This window comes from Crinia signifera, chromosome 5 (genome assembly GCF_055691185.1).
Source record: "Crinia signifera chromosome 5, ASM5569118v1, whole genome shotgun sequence".
NCBI lineage: Eukaryota > Metazoa > Chordata > Amphibia > Anura > Myobatrachidae > Crinia > Crinia signifera.
In genome coordinates, this window is record NC_139221.1 from 89,456,851 (window position 1) to 89,470,392 (window position 13,542).

The following is a 13,542-nucleotide window of genomic DNA, read 5'->3' on the forward strand; positions in this document are numbered from 1 at the left end:
GTGTTAAAATATGCTGTGGATTACCAATGATATTTTTACCTATTAATGATCATCCATTTTGGTTGACTGACTTGCCTGTGGGCCAATTAAAACACAAGGGTCGGAGTTCGTGGGTGCCGGAGGGCAGAGCTGTGCTCCATGTCCCGGCACTTTGAAAAAGAAAAAAAAAAACATCGGTTTTGCTGTGCTCATCGATGGCAAAAGTATTCGACATCGGCCATAAACCATCGATGATTTCAAATCATCTATGGTCGATGGCCATCCCACTAGGTCGACATGGGTCTAGGTCGACAGGTCATTAGGTCAACACAAGCATTAGGTCGACATGGTCTAGGTCGCCAGTCAAAATGTCGACATGGGGTTTTTCACTGTTTTTTGAACCGACATGTGCCAACAAGCCATATTTCATGCCCTACCATCCACTAGGGCGTGGTGGGAGAATAAAATAGTGTGCCGAGCGCAGAAAGTCATGCGAGGGAACGCGGTGCACTTAATCCTGTGTCCATGCTGACTGTGTCGACATTCGGGTCAAAAAACAGTGAAAACCCCCGTGTCGACCTTTTGACTGTCGACCTACACATGTCGATCTAATGCTTGTGTCGACCTAGTGGTGTCGACCTAATGACTGTCGACCATATGATCCATACCCGCTCAGGCTGCCTTTGTACAAGGCAATAACTGTATTTCTTTTTAACCTAATTCTAATGTTTTTTTTTTGGTTTTAATGTTGTTTAATCTGTCTGACTTGTTCTGGCTAAAGGGAATATGCCTAATAACTTGACATCTTTTATGTTTCCAAACCTTAACCAAATAATCCATCAAGTCTTTTCCATGCTGCCAAGTAAGTACATTATGTATATGGGTCTATATTGTATTAATGTTCTACTATGTAATATTTGTCATGGGAGCATATTGTATTTTTAATGTTTGGGGATCATACACCTTAAGAACAAAATCAGATATACTTTTTATTTACTAGCCTTAGTGTTGTTGTTTTTTTGGGGATGTGGTCAAAATACCGTGAGCCAGGATCCTGAAAGTTAAAGGGCTGATGGCAGGATCATAATGGTCAGAATTCTGACTGATCCTGGAGGCAAGGGGTAGGCTGTGAAGGGGATTAGAGCTATTCAACATGCAGCCGGCCAGCTGCTGTGGAACTGCATATCCCAGCGTCCCCTGCCCTAGGTTTTTCTATTAAGGCATGCTAAAAATGAAGCACTGAATGTTGGAATTTGTAGTTTTACAGCAGATGGAGAGCTTCATGTTGACTACTCCTGCAGAGTCTAGCCCAGAGGTGGAGAACCTCAGGCCCAGGGGCCATATGCGGCCCCCGTAGCCAGTCTGAGTGGCACTTCCACCCGCCCGGCGGCTTTGCTGGGAGTCAAGTACAGGGGAATTCTCGCGAGAGGTCGGTAATTCTAGCGAGATTCCTCTTAATCAACAGCAGCCGGAGACTGTCAGTCATATTCAGCGGCAGCCGCCGGAGCGTGGGACACCTGCAGCAGTACAATTTGTAAGAGAAATTTTTACATATGGCCCTCGAAGGATTTTTTTCCCCATACAAACGGCCCTTGGCACAAAAATGGTTCCCCACCCCTGGTCTAGCCTATCAGCCAGGCAGACATACTGTATAGGCCAAATTGATTGGTTCAAAAGATTGAATATCCAGCAGAGCTATTGTCAGACAAGAAATGTAATCTGTTGAGCCTCTTGCATTCTGTTGTGTTTTACATTTTTATATAACACACTCTGTGCTTAGCGTGTAAATTAATGTTTTTTTTACATAGATTTAATGTATATGTTTTGGTTATTTTTGATTGTTTGATTGATTGCATTTTCTTAATAGAGCCTATGAACAAGCAGGAATGATGCTAAAGGTGGGATTCCTCTATTTACAAATATCATTGAGTATAATGTATTAAGTAGGTCTTGAATGAATTCATAGCTAGACTTCCTTTGCAACATGAAAACTTAGTCTCAACTGATCTTTAATTTTAAATTAGCCAGACATGTGCACCAGCATGTAAAAGGTTGGAAACGCTAAGAAACTTACTGGGCTTATTTCGTAAAAAGAATTGTGGTATTATTTGCTGCCACCTGTCTGTTAACATAATTATTTTCTACAGTATTTTCTAGTGCATTTCAATGCTAATCTCATGGACTTTTTTTTTTTTTGTAACAAGGTACCATTAAATTGATCACATTATCAGTCCATATACTGATAATGTGATCACTCTCATTTTTATATCCTACATCTGTACTATTTATCAACTTTACATTCAGTAAAGAATCCTCCATTTTCAGCTGTGAATATGTTTGCCTTTCTGGCTGTTGGTTTTTGAATTCAGGGGAAACTTGTAACCACATCATAAGTAGATAACGAAGTGTGCCGCGGTCTTTAAGTTAATACATAAATTAGAGTAGTAATATCTATCTTCATTATTCTTTGCACTCTATGTGAATCTCGCACCTTACCAACACGATTTTGACTATATAGATTGTACGCTTTCTAGTCAAATTTGTGCTGCCTATCTATGCACTGTCTATATTTTCTCTTGCGATACCAACCCTGCAGGGGTGCTCACTGCCTTCCAAAGCTGTATACACAAGGTGCGATAAGTAGTATGTTTTCTACCGACATAGATATATTGGTAGTTCATATCGCACCATGGCGGTTATTGTGGTTCACTCTTTCTGACAAAATCCTTCTTAGATGGACAAAACCATGTGCACTGCAGGCGGGCAGATGTAAAATGTGCAGAAAGAATTAGATTTGGGTGAGTTATTTTGTTTCTGTGCAGGGAAAATACTAACTGCTTTATTTTTACACTGCAATATAGATCTCACTTTGAAGTAAAACCCCACCCAAATCTAATATCTCTGCACAAGTAACATCTGCCCCACCTGCAGTGCACATGGTTTTGTCCATCTAAAAAGGAAAGAAAGAGTGCACCAAAATAACCCCCTTGTGTATTTCCCATAATTACTCTTTGACAATTATTATTTCCAGAGGAGCCAAGTGAGTTTGGCATTAGAGCAATGAATTATAAATTTGTTTTTCAGTCAGTGATAATAATTTGCAACACGAGTTATGTATTTGTTATATTTTAAATCAATTTAATGGTACCTTTTTGACAATTAAAAAGTGTTTTTTTTTTATTTCATAAACTAGGAGATTTCTTCAGCGATTCCAAACATGTATATCCCATTTTAGGTGGCCAAATGATGGAGGTGCAGCTTATGGTGTGTGTTATAAGCAGTTTTACTGAGACCCAGCTAGTATAGTCAGATGATTGCACAATCAGGCTTATGTCGGTCAACTTCGGAAACTTTTGCATTATTAAAGATACTAAGGACTTCCAGGGATGGATGGGATACCGGTAGAATTATATAAAAGAGAATTGTGTGTTGCTGCTCTGCCCCGGGAGTGTATATATATGTGTGTGTGTGTGTGTGTGTGTGTATGTATATATATATATATATATATATATATATATATATATATATATATATATATATATTACAGTGTTCGTGAAAACCACCCAAAAAAGTGGGTCCCGGGGACCCTTCACTTCTAAAAATTGGGGTCCTACCTGACCTTTTCTGGGTGCCAACGGAATAAAGCCTCCTCTCCCCTTCTCCCCAGCATGGCACATGTGGGTCGGGGAGGAAGTATCAATTGGCCCACTCACATAAAGATACATACAGTATACACTAGAAACGATATAAACCTGAAAAAAGGGACAGTGCGTGCCGAAGGCACGCGCTAAAAATTTAGGGCATGTTTTTTTGGGGAAGTGGTGTGGTCACATAGTAGTACCAATTCACATTACAGCACACACCGTTATGCCCAGTACACATTACAGTACACACCGTTATGCCCAGTACACATTACAGTACACACCGTTATGCCCAGTACACATTACAGTACACACCGTTATGCCCAGTACACATTACAGTACACGCCGTTATGCCCAGTACACATTACAGTACACGCCGTTATGCCCAGTACACATTACAGTACACACCGTTATGCCCAGTACACATTACAGTACACACCGTTATGCCCAGTACACATTACAGTACACACCGTTATACCCAGTACACATTACAGTACACACCATTATGCCCAGTACACATTATAGAACACACCGATATGCCCAGTACACATTATAGTACACACTTTTATGACAAGTATATATTATAGCACATAAGTGCTGCTTACCTACATGCTTGTTGCTAGGGGTTATATGCTCCTTGCAGGGGTTACATGCTGGGGGGCATTTTATGCTGGTTGCCACAGGGTAGAGGGCGTTTTATGCTGGATGCCATGAGGTGGGAAGGGGGTTGGCATTTTAGGTTCGTTGCCACAGTGGGGGGGGGGGCATTTTTTGCCTTTTGCCACGGAGGGGGGTCATTGCCCAAGGGCTGGAAAAGCGACATGCTGCTCAGCAGAATAGGTGAGCGGGCTATCAGCGCGGCGGGGGACTGGATGTGGCTGGAATAGCTGACACACTGCTCTGAGTTGTTTTAGCCACATCCAGTCCCCCGTCATCCTGACAGCCCGCTCACCGACACCTACTCTGCTTACAGCCGCATCCCATCCTGTCGTCCCCCCCGCGCTTTCAGCAGCGTATTGGACTTACATGGCGGGGGGCGGCCCGGGGGACGCACAGTGACTCTCAAATTGCAGGGCGCACAGCTTTAGGGTGCGCAGCGGCAGCAACCTGTAAAATGTACAGTGATTGGCTGCCAGGCGGCCACTGTACAATGATTGGGTCCCGACGGCCGCTGCAGTGATTGGCTCGCAGCGGCTCACGCCGGCATCTCAGTCACAGGTACAGAATCTGCACAGCGCGTCCTCGGGGACCCCTTTAGTTTTGACAACTGAGTCCCCGGGGACTGTTTTGGGGTAAAATACGTGCTATAGCGCGTTTTTGCGAACCCTGTATATATATATATATATATATATATATATATATATATATATATATATATATAGTGGATCCTGGGACCAGCATGCACACCCAAATGGTGCAATTTTCGGAGTGCCAGGCTCATAAATGTAGTAATACATGCAGTATTAGAAAGCCAGCAACATCCAGTAGTTTTTGAAAAAGTATCAAAAAAAGTAATTTAATGGCATATAAAGTGCAAATGTGACAGACATAACAAAAGTAATCAAAACATCAATGCAGGGATGAGATGGTATACTTAGCAAAAAGGTTCAATCAGAAAAAAGAAACCATCGCAGCATCCCTGAAAGCGGTCATACCGACAGCTGTTTCGGTGCATCTGTGATGCACCTTCCTCACGGGCATAGACCACTGACCCCCAGGGCGCTCCATATATACCTGCATACACACATAATCACATGAAACAGCCTCACCTGTCCACGCCGTTTTCCCGCCGATGACGTCACCTGAGCCGCGTCCGTTGTCTGGCGTTGTCACAGCAACTGAAAATCCTGAGCCGGCGCTCGTACGTATGGGGCGGAAGTGCGTCACTGACATCGTGGTCATGGCAACGCCGGACAACATCCGGCTTGTGTCGTGGATCACATAGGAATACACGCTGATTGGCCACCATCATACTCAGCACGGGGATTTATTGTTTGACTGGTTACCTAGGCAATCGGACTTACGGTCCAGGCGGGTTCGTCGGCATGGAATAGGCAATGGAGGGAGTATTAATACACAGCCAAATATCCTTAAAAAAAAGAAAAAGATAAATGAAAAAATACTAAAGGGATCAAGGCTGTTTAGGAATCATGTGAAAGAATACGTTGTATGCATAATAGATGGAGCTACCTGAAAGAAAGTCATAAAAATATGTGGAAAAAATGTGAAAAAAATGTGAAAAAAAATTGTGAAAAAAAGGGGGGGGGAGGAGGGAGGAATATCAAAAAAGGAAAAAATGAAAAATACCAATACACAAAAAAATGTAACAATAATGAAAGGACAAATAAAGAAGGGCAGGAGAGGCTTGAAGAATACAGTAAAAAGAGGGGAGTACAGTAGCAACAACAATATTCAAGAATATTAGACAATATCTACAATATAGGACACCACGAGTACCCTAAAGGCATTCAAATGAAACAGTGTAATGACTGGTATTCATTAAGGCCTAGGGGGGTAGTACTCTTGAGACGATCAATCCACTGGCATTCACGTTGTAAAAGTAACCTATTGCGGTCTCCTCCCCTTCTCAGAGGAGGGATGTGATCAATGGGCATAAAGTGAAAGTCTCGCATGGTATGTTTGACTGTGGCAAAATGTTTGGCCACTGGGGGCGTATTGCAATCAATGGTGGAATAGGCTTTTTTTATCGAAGAACGATGTCCTGAAATACGTTCCTTTAGGAGTCGTATCGTCTTACCGACGTAAACTTTGTTACAGGAGCATAAGATAATGTAGATGACATAACGACTGTCACAATTTAAGTGATGACGTATGGTATATGTGACACCGTCCACCGGATTGGTGAATCTGCTTCCTGTACAGAGAAATTGGCAGTTAACACAATTGTGGCATTTGGTTACACCATCTTTAGCTTTCAACCAATGTTGATTTTTAATTGGTCCAATATCAGAGCTTGCCAATATATCTCTCAAGTTATTGCTCCTTTTAAAACAAAATAAGGGAGGTGTTTTGCAAAAAGGTCCCACCACTTCGTCTGTCTGCACTATATGCCAATGTTTCAAAACAACCTTACGGATGTGTGCAGATGCAATGGAATAGGTGGAAGAAAAAACAAGTCTCTCTGTCATAGGATCCTTTTGTTTGGTCTCGAATGTTTGTTTACGTGAGAGTTGTAAACAATGGGCCACAGCTTCCTTAATTTCAGGTGACGCATATCCTCTTGAAATGAATCGCTCGCCCATTTCTTCTAAGGCATCCGGAAGGGCTGTGGGATCAGAAGTGATTCGCACTACCCTTAATAATTGCGACAGGGGTAAACCTCTTTTGAGAGGTAAAGGGTGAAATGAGTCAGCCGCTAGTAGAGAGTTCTTGTCTGTATTCTTCCTAAAAATGCTTGTAGAAATGGCCCCGTCCATACAGTTAATGTTGACATCCAGATAACTTATAGTGACCTCACTAAATGCCAGGGTAAATTTAATCGTGGTGTCCAAGCTGTTGAGGATGTCAATGAACTCGGTCAGGAGCTGGGGTCCCCCAGTCCAAACAATAAAGATGTCATCAATATAACGAACATAAAAATGTATATATTTTGAAAAAGAAAAATTAGACAAAATGTGTTGTTTTTCGTACATATTCATAAACAAATTTGCGTAAGAGGGTGCCATGTTGGAACCCATGGCAGTCCCTCTTAACTGTAAATAAAACGAATTCTGGAACAAAAAATAATTCTTTTTCAAAACAATATCCATGAGCAGTAACAAAAAATCAACTGGTGGTCCTGAGTAAAAAGGGCTGGAGGCAACCAGCATCCTGACCGAGTCCATCCCATCCTCATGTTCTATGTTTGTATATAAGCTCGTAATGTCTAGAGTAACCAACAGACTAGAAGTGGGTAGCGTGCCAAGTGACTCCAACTTCAAAATGAAGTCTGAAGTATCCTTCAAAAAGTAATCCATGTTCTGAACTACAGGTTGTAGCCAGAAATCAATGTATTGCGATAGCGGCTGTAGGAGAGAACCACAAGAGGAAATTATGGGTCTCCCCGGAGGCCTAACAAGAGTCTTATGTATTTTAGGTAATACATAAAACATCGGGGTCCTCGGATGGGACTGAGTGAGGAATTCCGATGTGGGCTCATCCAGCCAGCGATTCTGCAGACCAAGTGAAATAACAGCATCCACTTCCTTTTTGTATGTGTAGGTGGGATCATAGGTGAGCAGTTTATAACAGGAAGTATCCCTGAGTTGTCTCATGACTTCAGAAACATAGTCACTTTTATTAAGTAACACTATTCCTCCACCTTTATCAGATGGACGTATTACCAGGGTGTCATTGTTTTTCAACTTGTCGACAGCTAAATTTTCTTCTTTACTTAAGTTGGAGTAAGAGATTTTCTGACCCTCAATAAAAGGCAATGTGTCCCTTTTCACTAGACGTATAAACGTCTCAATGGCAGCATTGTTACAAATAGGTTCAAACGTACTTTTAGGTTTGAATTTGCTTACAGGTCGATCAGTGGTATTTTGTCTGGCAAAAAAATCTTTAAGTTTAAGAGTTCTTTTGAGACCGAACTGTACCGTTTTCACCGTACTCTTAAACTTAAAGATTTTTTTGCCAGACAAAATACCACTGATCGACCTGTAAGCAAATTCAAACCTAAAAGTACGTTTGAACCTATTTGTAACAATGCTGCCATTGAGACGTTTATACGTCTAGTGAAAAGGGACACATTGCCTTTTATTGAGGGTCAGAAAATCTCTTACTCCAACTTAAGTAAAGAAGAAAATTTAGCTGTCGACAAGTTGAAAAACAATGACACCCTGGTAATACGTCCATCTGATAAAGGTGGAGGAATAGTGTTACTTAATAAAAGTGACTATGTTTCTGAAGTCATGAGACAACTCAGGGATACTTCCTGTTATAAACTGCTCACCTATGATCCCACCTACACATACAAAAAGGAAGTGGATGCTGTTATTTCACTTGGTCTGCAGAATCGCTGGCTGGATGAGCCCACATCGGAATTCCTCACTCAGTCCCATCCGAGGACCCCGATGTTTTATGTATTACCTAAAATACATAAGACTCTTGTTAGGCCTCCGGGGAGACCCATAATTTCCTCTTGTGGTTCTCTCCTACAGCCGCTATCGCAATACATTGATTTCTGGCTACAACCTGTAGTTCAGAACATGGATTACTTTTTGAAGGATACTTCAGACTTCATTTTGAAGTTGGAGTCACTTGGCACGCTACCCACTTCTAGTCTGTTGGTTACTCTAGACATTACGAGCTTATATACAAACATAGAACATGAGGATGGGATGGACTCGGTCAGGATGCTGGTTGCCTCCAGCCCTTTTTACTCAGGACCACCAGTTGATTTTTTGTTACTGCTCATGGATATTGTTTTGAAAAAGAATTATTTTTTGTTCCAGAATTCGTTTTATTTACAGTTAAGAGGGACTGCCATGGGTTCCAACATGGCACCCTCTTACGCAAATTTGTTTATGAATATGTACGAAAAACAACACATTTTGTCTAATTTTTCTTTTTCAAAATATATACATTTTTATGTTCGTTATATTGATGACATCTTTATTGTTTGGACTGGGGGACCCCAGCTCCTGACCGAGTTCATTGACATCCTCAACAGCTTGGACACCACGATTAAATTTACCCTGGCATTTAGTGAGGTCACTATAAGTTATCTGGATGTCAACATTAACTGTATGGACGGGGCCATTTCTACAAGCATTTTTAGGAAGAATACAGACAAGAACTCTCTACTAGCGGCTGACTCATTTCACCCTTTACCTCTCAAAAGAGGTTTACCCCTGTCGCAATTATTAAGGGTAGTGCGAATCACTTCTGATCCCACAGCCCTTCCGGATGCCTTAGAAGAAATGGGCGAGCGATTCATTTCAAGAGGATATGCGTCACCTGAAATTAAGGAAGCTGTGGCCCATTGTTTACAACTCTCACGTAAACAAACATTCGAGACCAAACAAAAGGATCCTATGACAGAGAGACTTGTTTTTTCTTCCACCTATTCCATTGCATCTGCACACATCCGTAAGGTTGTTTTGAAACATTGGCATATAGTGCAGACAGACGAAGTGGTGGGACCTTTTTGCAAAACACCTCCCTTATTTTGTTTTAAAAGGAGCAATAACTTGAGAGATATATTGGCAAGCTCTGATATTGGACCAATTAAAAATCAACATTGGTTGAAAGCTAAAGATGGTGTAACCAAATGCCACAATTGTGTTAACTGCCAATTTCTCTGTACAGGAAGCAGATTCACCAATCCGGTGGACGGTGTCACATATACCATACGTCATCACTTAAATTGTGACAGTCGTTATGTCATCTACATTATCTTATGCTCCTGTAACAAAGTTTACGTCGGTAAGACGATACGACTCCTAAAGGAACGTATTTCAGGACATCGTTCTTCGATAAAAAAAGCCTATTCCACCATTGATTGCAATACGCCCCCAGTGGCCAAACATTTTGCCACAGTCAAACATACCATGCGAGACTTTCACTTTATGCCCATTGATCACATCCCTCCTCTGAGAAGGGGAGGAGACCGCAATAGGTTACTTTTACAACGTGAATGCCAGTGGATTGATCGTCTCAAGAGTACTACCCCCCTAGGCCTTAATGAATACCAGTCATTACACTGTTTCATTTGAATGCCTTTAGGGTACTCGTGGTGTCCTATATTGTAGATATTGTCTAATATTCTTGAATATTGTTGTTGCTACTGTACTCCCCTCTTTTTACTGTATTCTTCAAGCCTCTCCTGCCCTTCTTTATTTGTCCTTTCATTATTGTTACATTTTTTTGTGTATTGGTATTTTTCATTTTTTCCTTTTTTGATATTCCTCCCTCCTCCCCCCCCCTTTTTTTCACAATTTTTTTTCACATTTTTTTTTCACATTTTTTCCACATATTTTTATGACTTTCTTTCAGGTAGCTCCATCTATTATGCATACAACGTATTCTTTCACATGATTCCTAAACAGCCTTGATCCCTTTAGTATTTTTTCATTTATCTTTTTCTTTTTTTTAAGGATATTTGGCTGTGTATTAATACTCCCTCCATTGCCTATTCCATGCCGACGAACCCGCCTGGACCGTAAGTCCGATTGCCTAGGTAACCAGTCAAACAATAAATCCCCGTGCTGAGTATGATGGTGGCCAATCAGCGTGTATTCCTATGTGATCCACGACACAAGCCGGATGTTGTCCGGCGTTGCCACGACCACGATGTCAGTGACGCACTTCCGCCCCATACGTACGAGCGCCGGCTCAGGATTTTCAGTTGCTGTGACAACGCCAGACAACGGACGCGGCTCAGGTGACGTCATCGGCGGGAAAACGGCGTGGACAGGTGAGGCTGTTTCATGTGATTATGTGTGTATGCAGGTATATATGGAGCGCCCTGGGGGTCAGTGGTCTATGCCCGTGAGGAAGGTACATCACAGATGCACCGAAACAGCTGTCGGTATGACCGCTTTCAGGGATGCTGCGATGGTTTCTTTTTTCTGATTGAACCTTTTTGCTAAGTATACCATCTCATCCCTGCATTGATGTTTTGATTACTTTTGTTATGTCTGTCACATTTGCACTTTATATGCCATTAAATTACTTTTTTTGATACTTTTTCAAAAACTACTGGATGTTGCTGGCTTTCTAATACTGCATATATATATATATATATATATATATATATATATATATATATATTATATTTCCATTTAAGCAGAGGGAGTGAACAATTTAAACTATAATAAACTGTAGGAAAAAGGGGATTTCATTCTGGTATTACCTCTTGTTAGATCTAGAGGTGGAACTGAATTATAAAACTAAATGGCAGCTTAGATGGGAAAGAGACTTAAATTTTGAATGGGATATTACACAATGGGACCAGCTTTTTTCCAGTGTTAATAAAATGTCGAAATCAACAATGTATATTGAAAGATTCTATTTTATCTTTTACGATACATATTATACCCCAGTCAAGTTGCATTCCTTTTTCCCTGAACAACCAGATACTTGTTGGAGATGTGGTGAAAGGGCAGATACAATACATATTTTTTGGGCCTGTCAGAAAATAGTAGTCTTGTGGGCTGAGATTAAACGGGAATTGTTAGATAGGTTGGGCCTGGATATCCAGTTAAATGCACAGGTAACACTCTTACATATACTTCCAACGAGCCTAACCTGTTCTAAGAAATATATTTTGAATCAAATAATTTCGGCAGGCATTACTGCTATTGCGCAGCACTGGAAACAAGAACAGGCTCCAACCTTACAAAAAGTAATAGAGAAGATTGAGTGTTGCTTTAAGTGGGAAACATTGGGGAAAACAGACCAAAATAAAACATTAAAACTTTGGCTAGACTGGGATGTATATAGAAGAAATTTACCTAGATGCCCCTCGTCTTAGAGACGATAGCGTGACCCTGTATTAATATAGACCCAATCTATTAAAAAGTAAATTTCAATTGAGGTACATACGGGGGGCATTCATGAATCCCTACTGTTCTTGTTTCCAATGCTATATGAAATTCTTAGATGAATCCTTCCTAAAGGGTATGTTATGTTTATTTCTGTCTTAAATGATTGTAATTGTAACGGTACTTGAGGACCAGAATTGATATTTGATAACTGAGGTATTCGGAGATGTCAGATAGTACCGATGTTTGTCTGTGAGAATGGTTTTATGGCAGTCCAATGGTGGACAATATGTATGTATATTTTACAATTTTGCAAAAAAAAAAAATAAACTGTAGGCAAAAGTAGCCTGAAGTTGTAGGGTGCTAAGAAAGGCAACAAGCGAAGGCAGCTTTTGTCGACCAAACACTATAACTCCTTAAACATTTTATTATAACCTACCATTACAGGAAATGCAGAAACTACCAGAGGCCGTCCAGCTGATAGAGAGAGCCAGTATGATGTTTCTGGAGAATGGGACACCTGACACGGCTGCTATGGCCTTGGAGCGAGCTGGGAAGTGAGTATATGGGGTGTATGGATGTGTAATAAAGAAACCTCTGTCTCCTATCCTAACCTCTTTCTGTATAGCTGAATAAATGAGTGTTTCATTTCAGGCTGATAGAAAATGTGAACTTAGAAAAAGCTGTCCAGCTATATCAGCAGTCGGCATCCGTGTTTGAGGTATGTTCAGTATCCATCTGTAACTAAGAAAGATATCATATTTCATGGCTATTACATGTATTTTTAACCTTTTATATAATAAATTACCCTGAATGCTTCTATGTGATCAAATACACATGGACCTAATTAACTAGTCACTCTTAGGAATATATTCATAATGTTTATTAAACATATAGTGTGTATGTAGCTATTGTAATAGTAGAATCAAAGTAACAATCGCCATTCATCTTATTGTGATCATAACAATCACAGCCTATTATTACTATTTATAGGGCACTACAAAGGGTTCACAGCTCCTGGAAGTACAAGGAACATACATCAATGCAGTACAGAACATTGCACCTAACAATACAGTTACGAATATAAGAATAAATAGTGGGGAGGTTGAAGGCCAAACCCCTCACGATGGCCGATATTCAATTACCCCGGATCAATGATTGGGTAATTGTCTCACCGTGGGGCTATTCTATTAGCCCCAATAAGCCGGCGGGTGTTGCAGTTTACCTGGGATTTTATTTCACCTGCCTTCAACAGGCGAGGCAAAATCCCTGAAAACAGCCCCATTTTTTTGTCCAAAAATGGGCCTTGTCCATAGCAGAAACACACAGGTTTCACTGTGTGTTTTTGGGTCAAAAATGTTTGTTTTTTCCAGGCGTCCAAATTGGATAGCTCAAAAGCAAAACATCAACAAAAAAAAAGTTTTTTTGTATAC

The 13,542-nt window shown here is 40.8% G+C and overlaps 1 protein-coding gene across 1 annotated transcript in view; it reads left to right on the forward strand.

Annotated features, from left to right (window-relative positions):
• The window catches only part of NAPG (NSF attachment protein gamma), a 32,969-nt gene that overhangs the window by 5,874 nt on the left and 13,553 nt on the right, over window positions 1-13,542 (forward strand). The window contains exons 4-7 of the mRNA XM_083187656.1: window positions 824-841; window positions 1,847-1,877; window positions 12,557-12,666; window positions 12,764-12,830. Coding sequence (XP_083043782.1) covers window positions 824-841; window positions 1,847-1,877; window positions 12,557-12,666; window positions 12,764-12,830 — 226 coding nt within the window. The remainder of the gene's footprint in view (window positions 1-823; window positions 842-1,846; window positions 1,878-12,556; window positions 12,667-12,763; window positions 12,831-13,542) is intronic.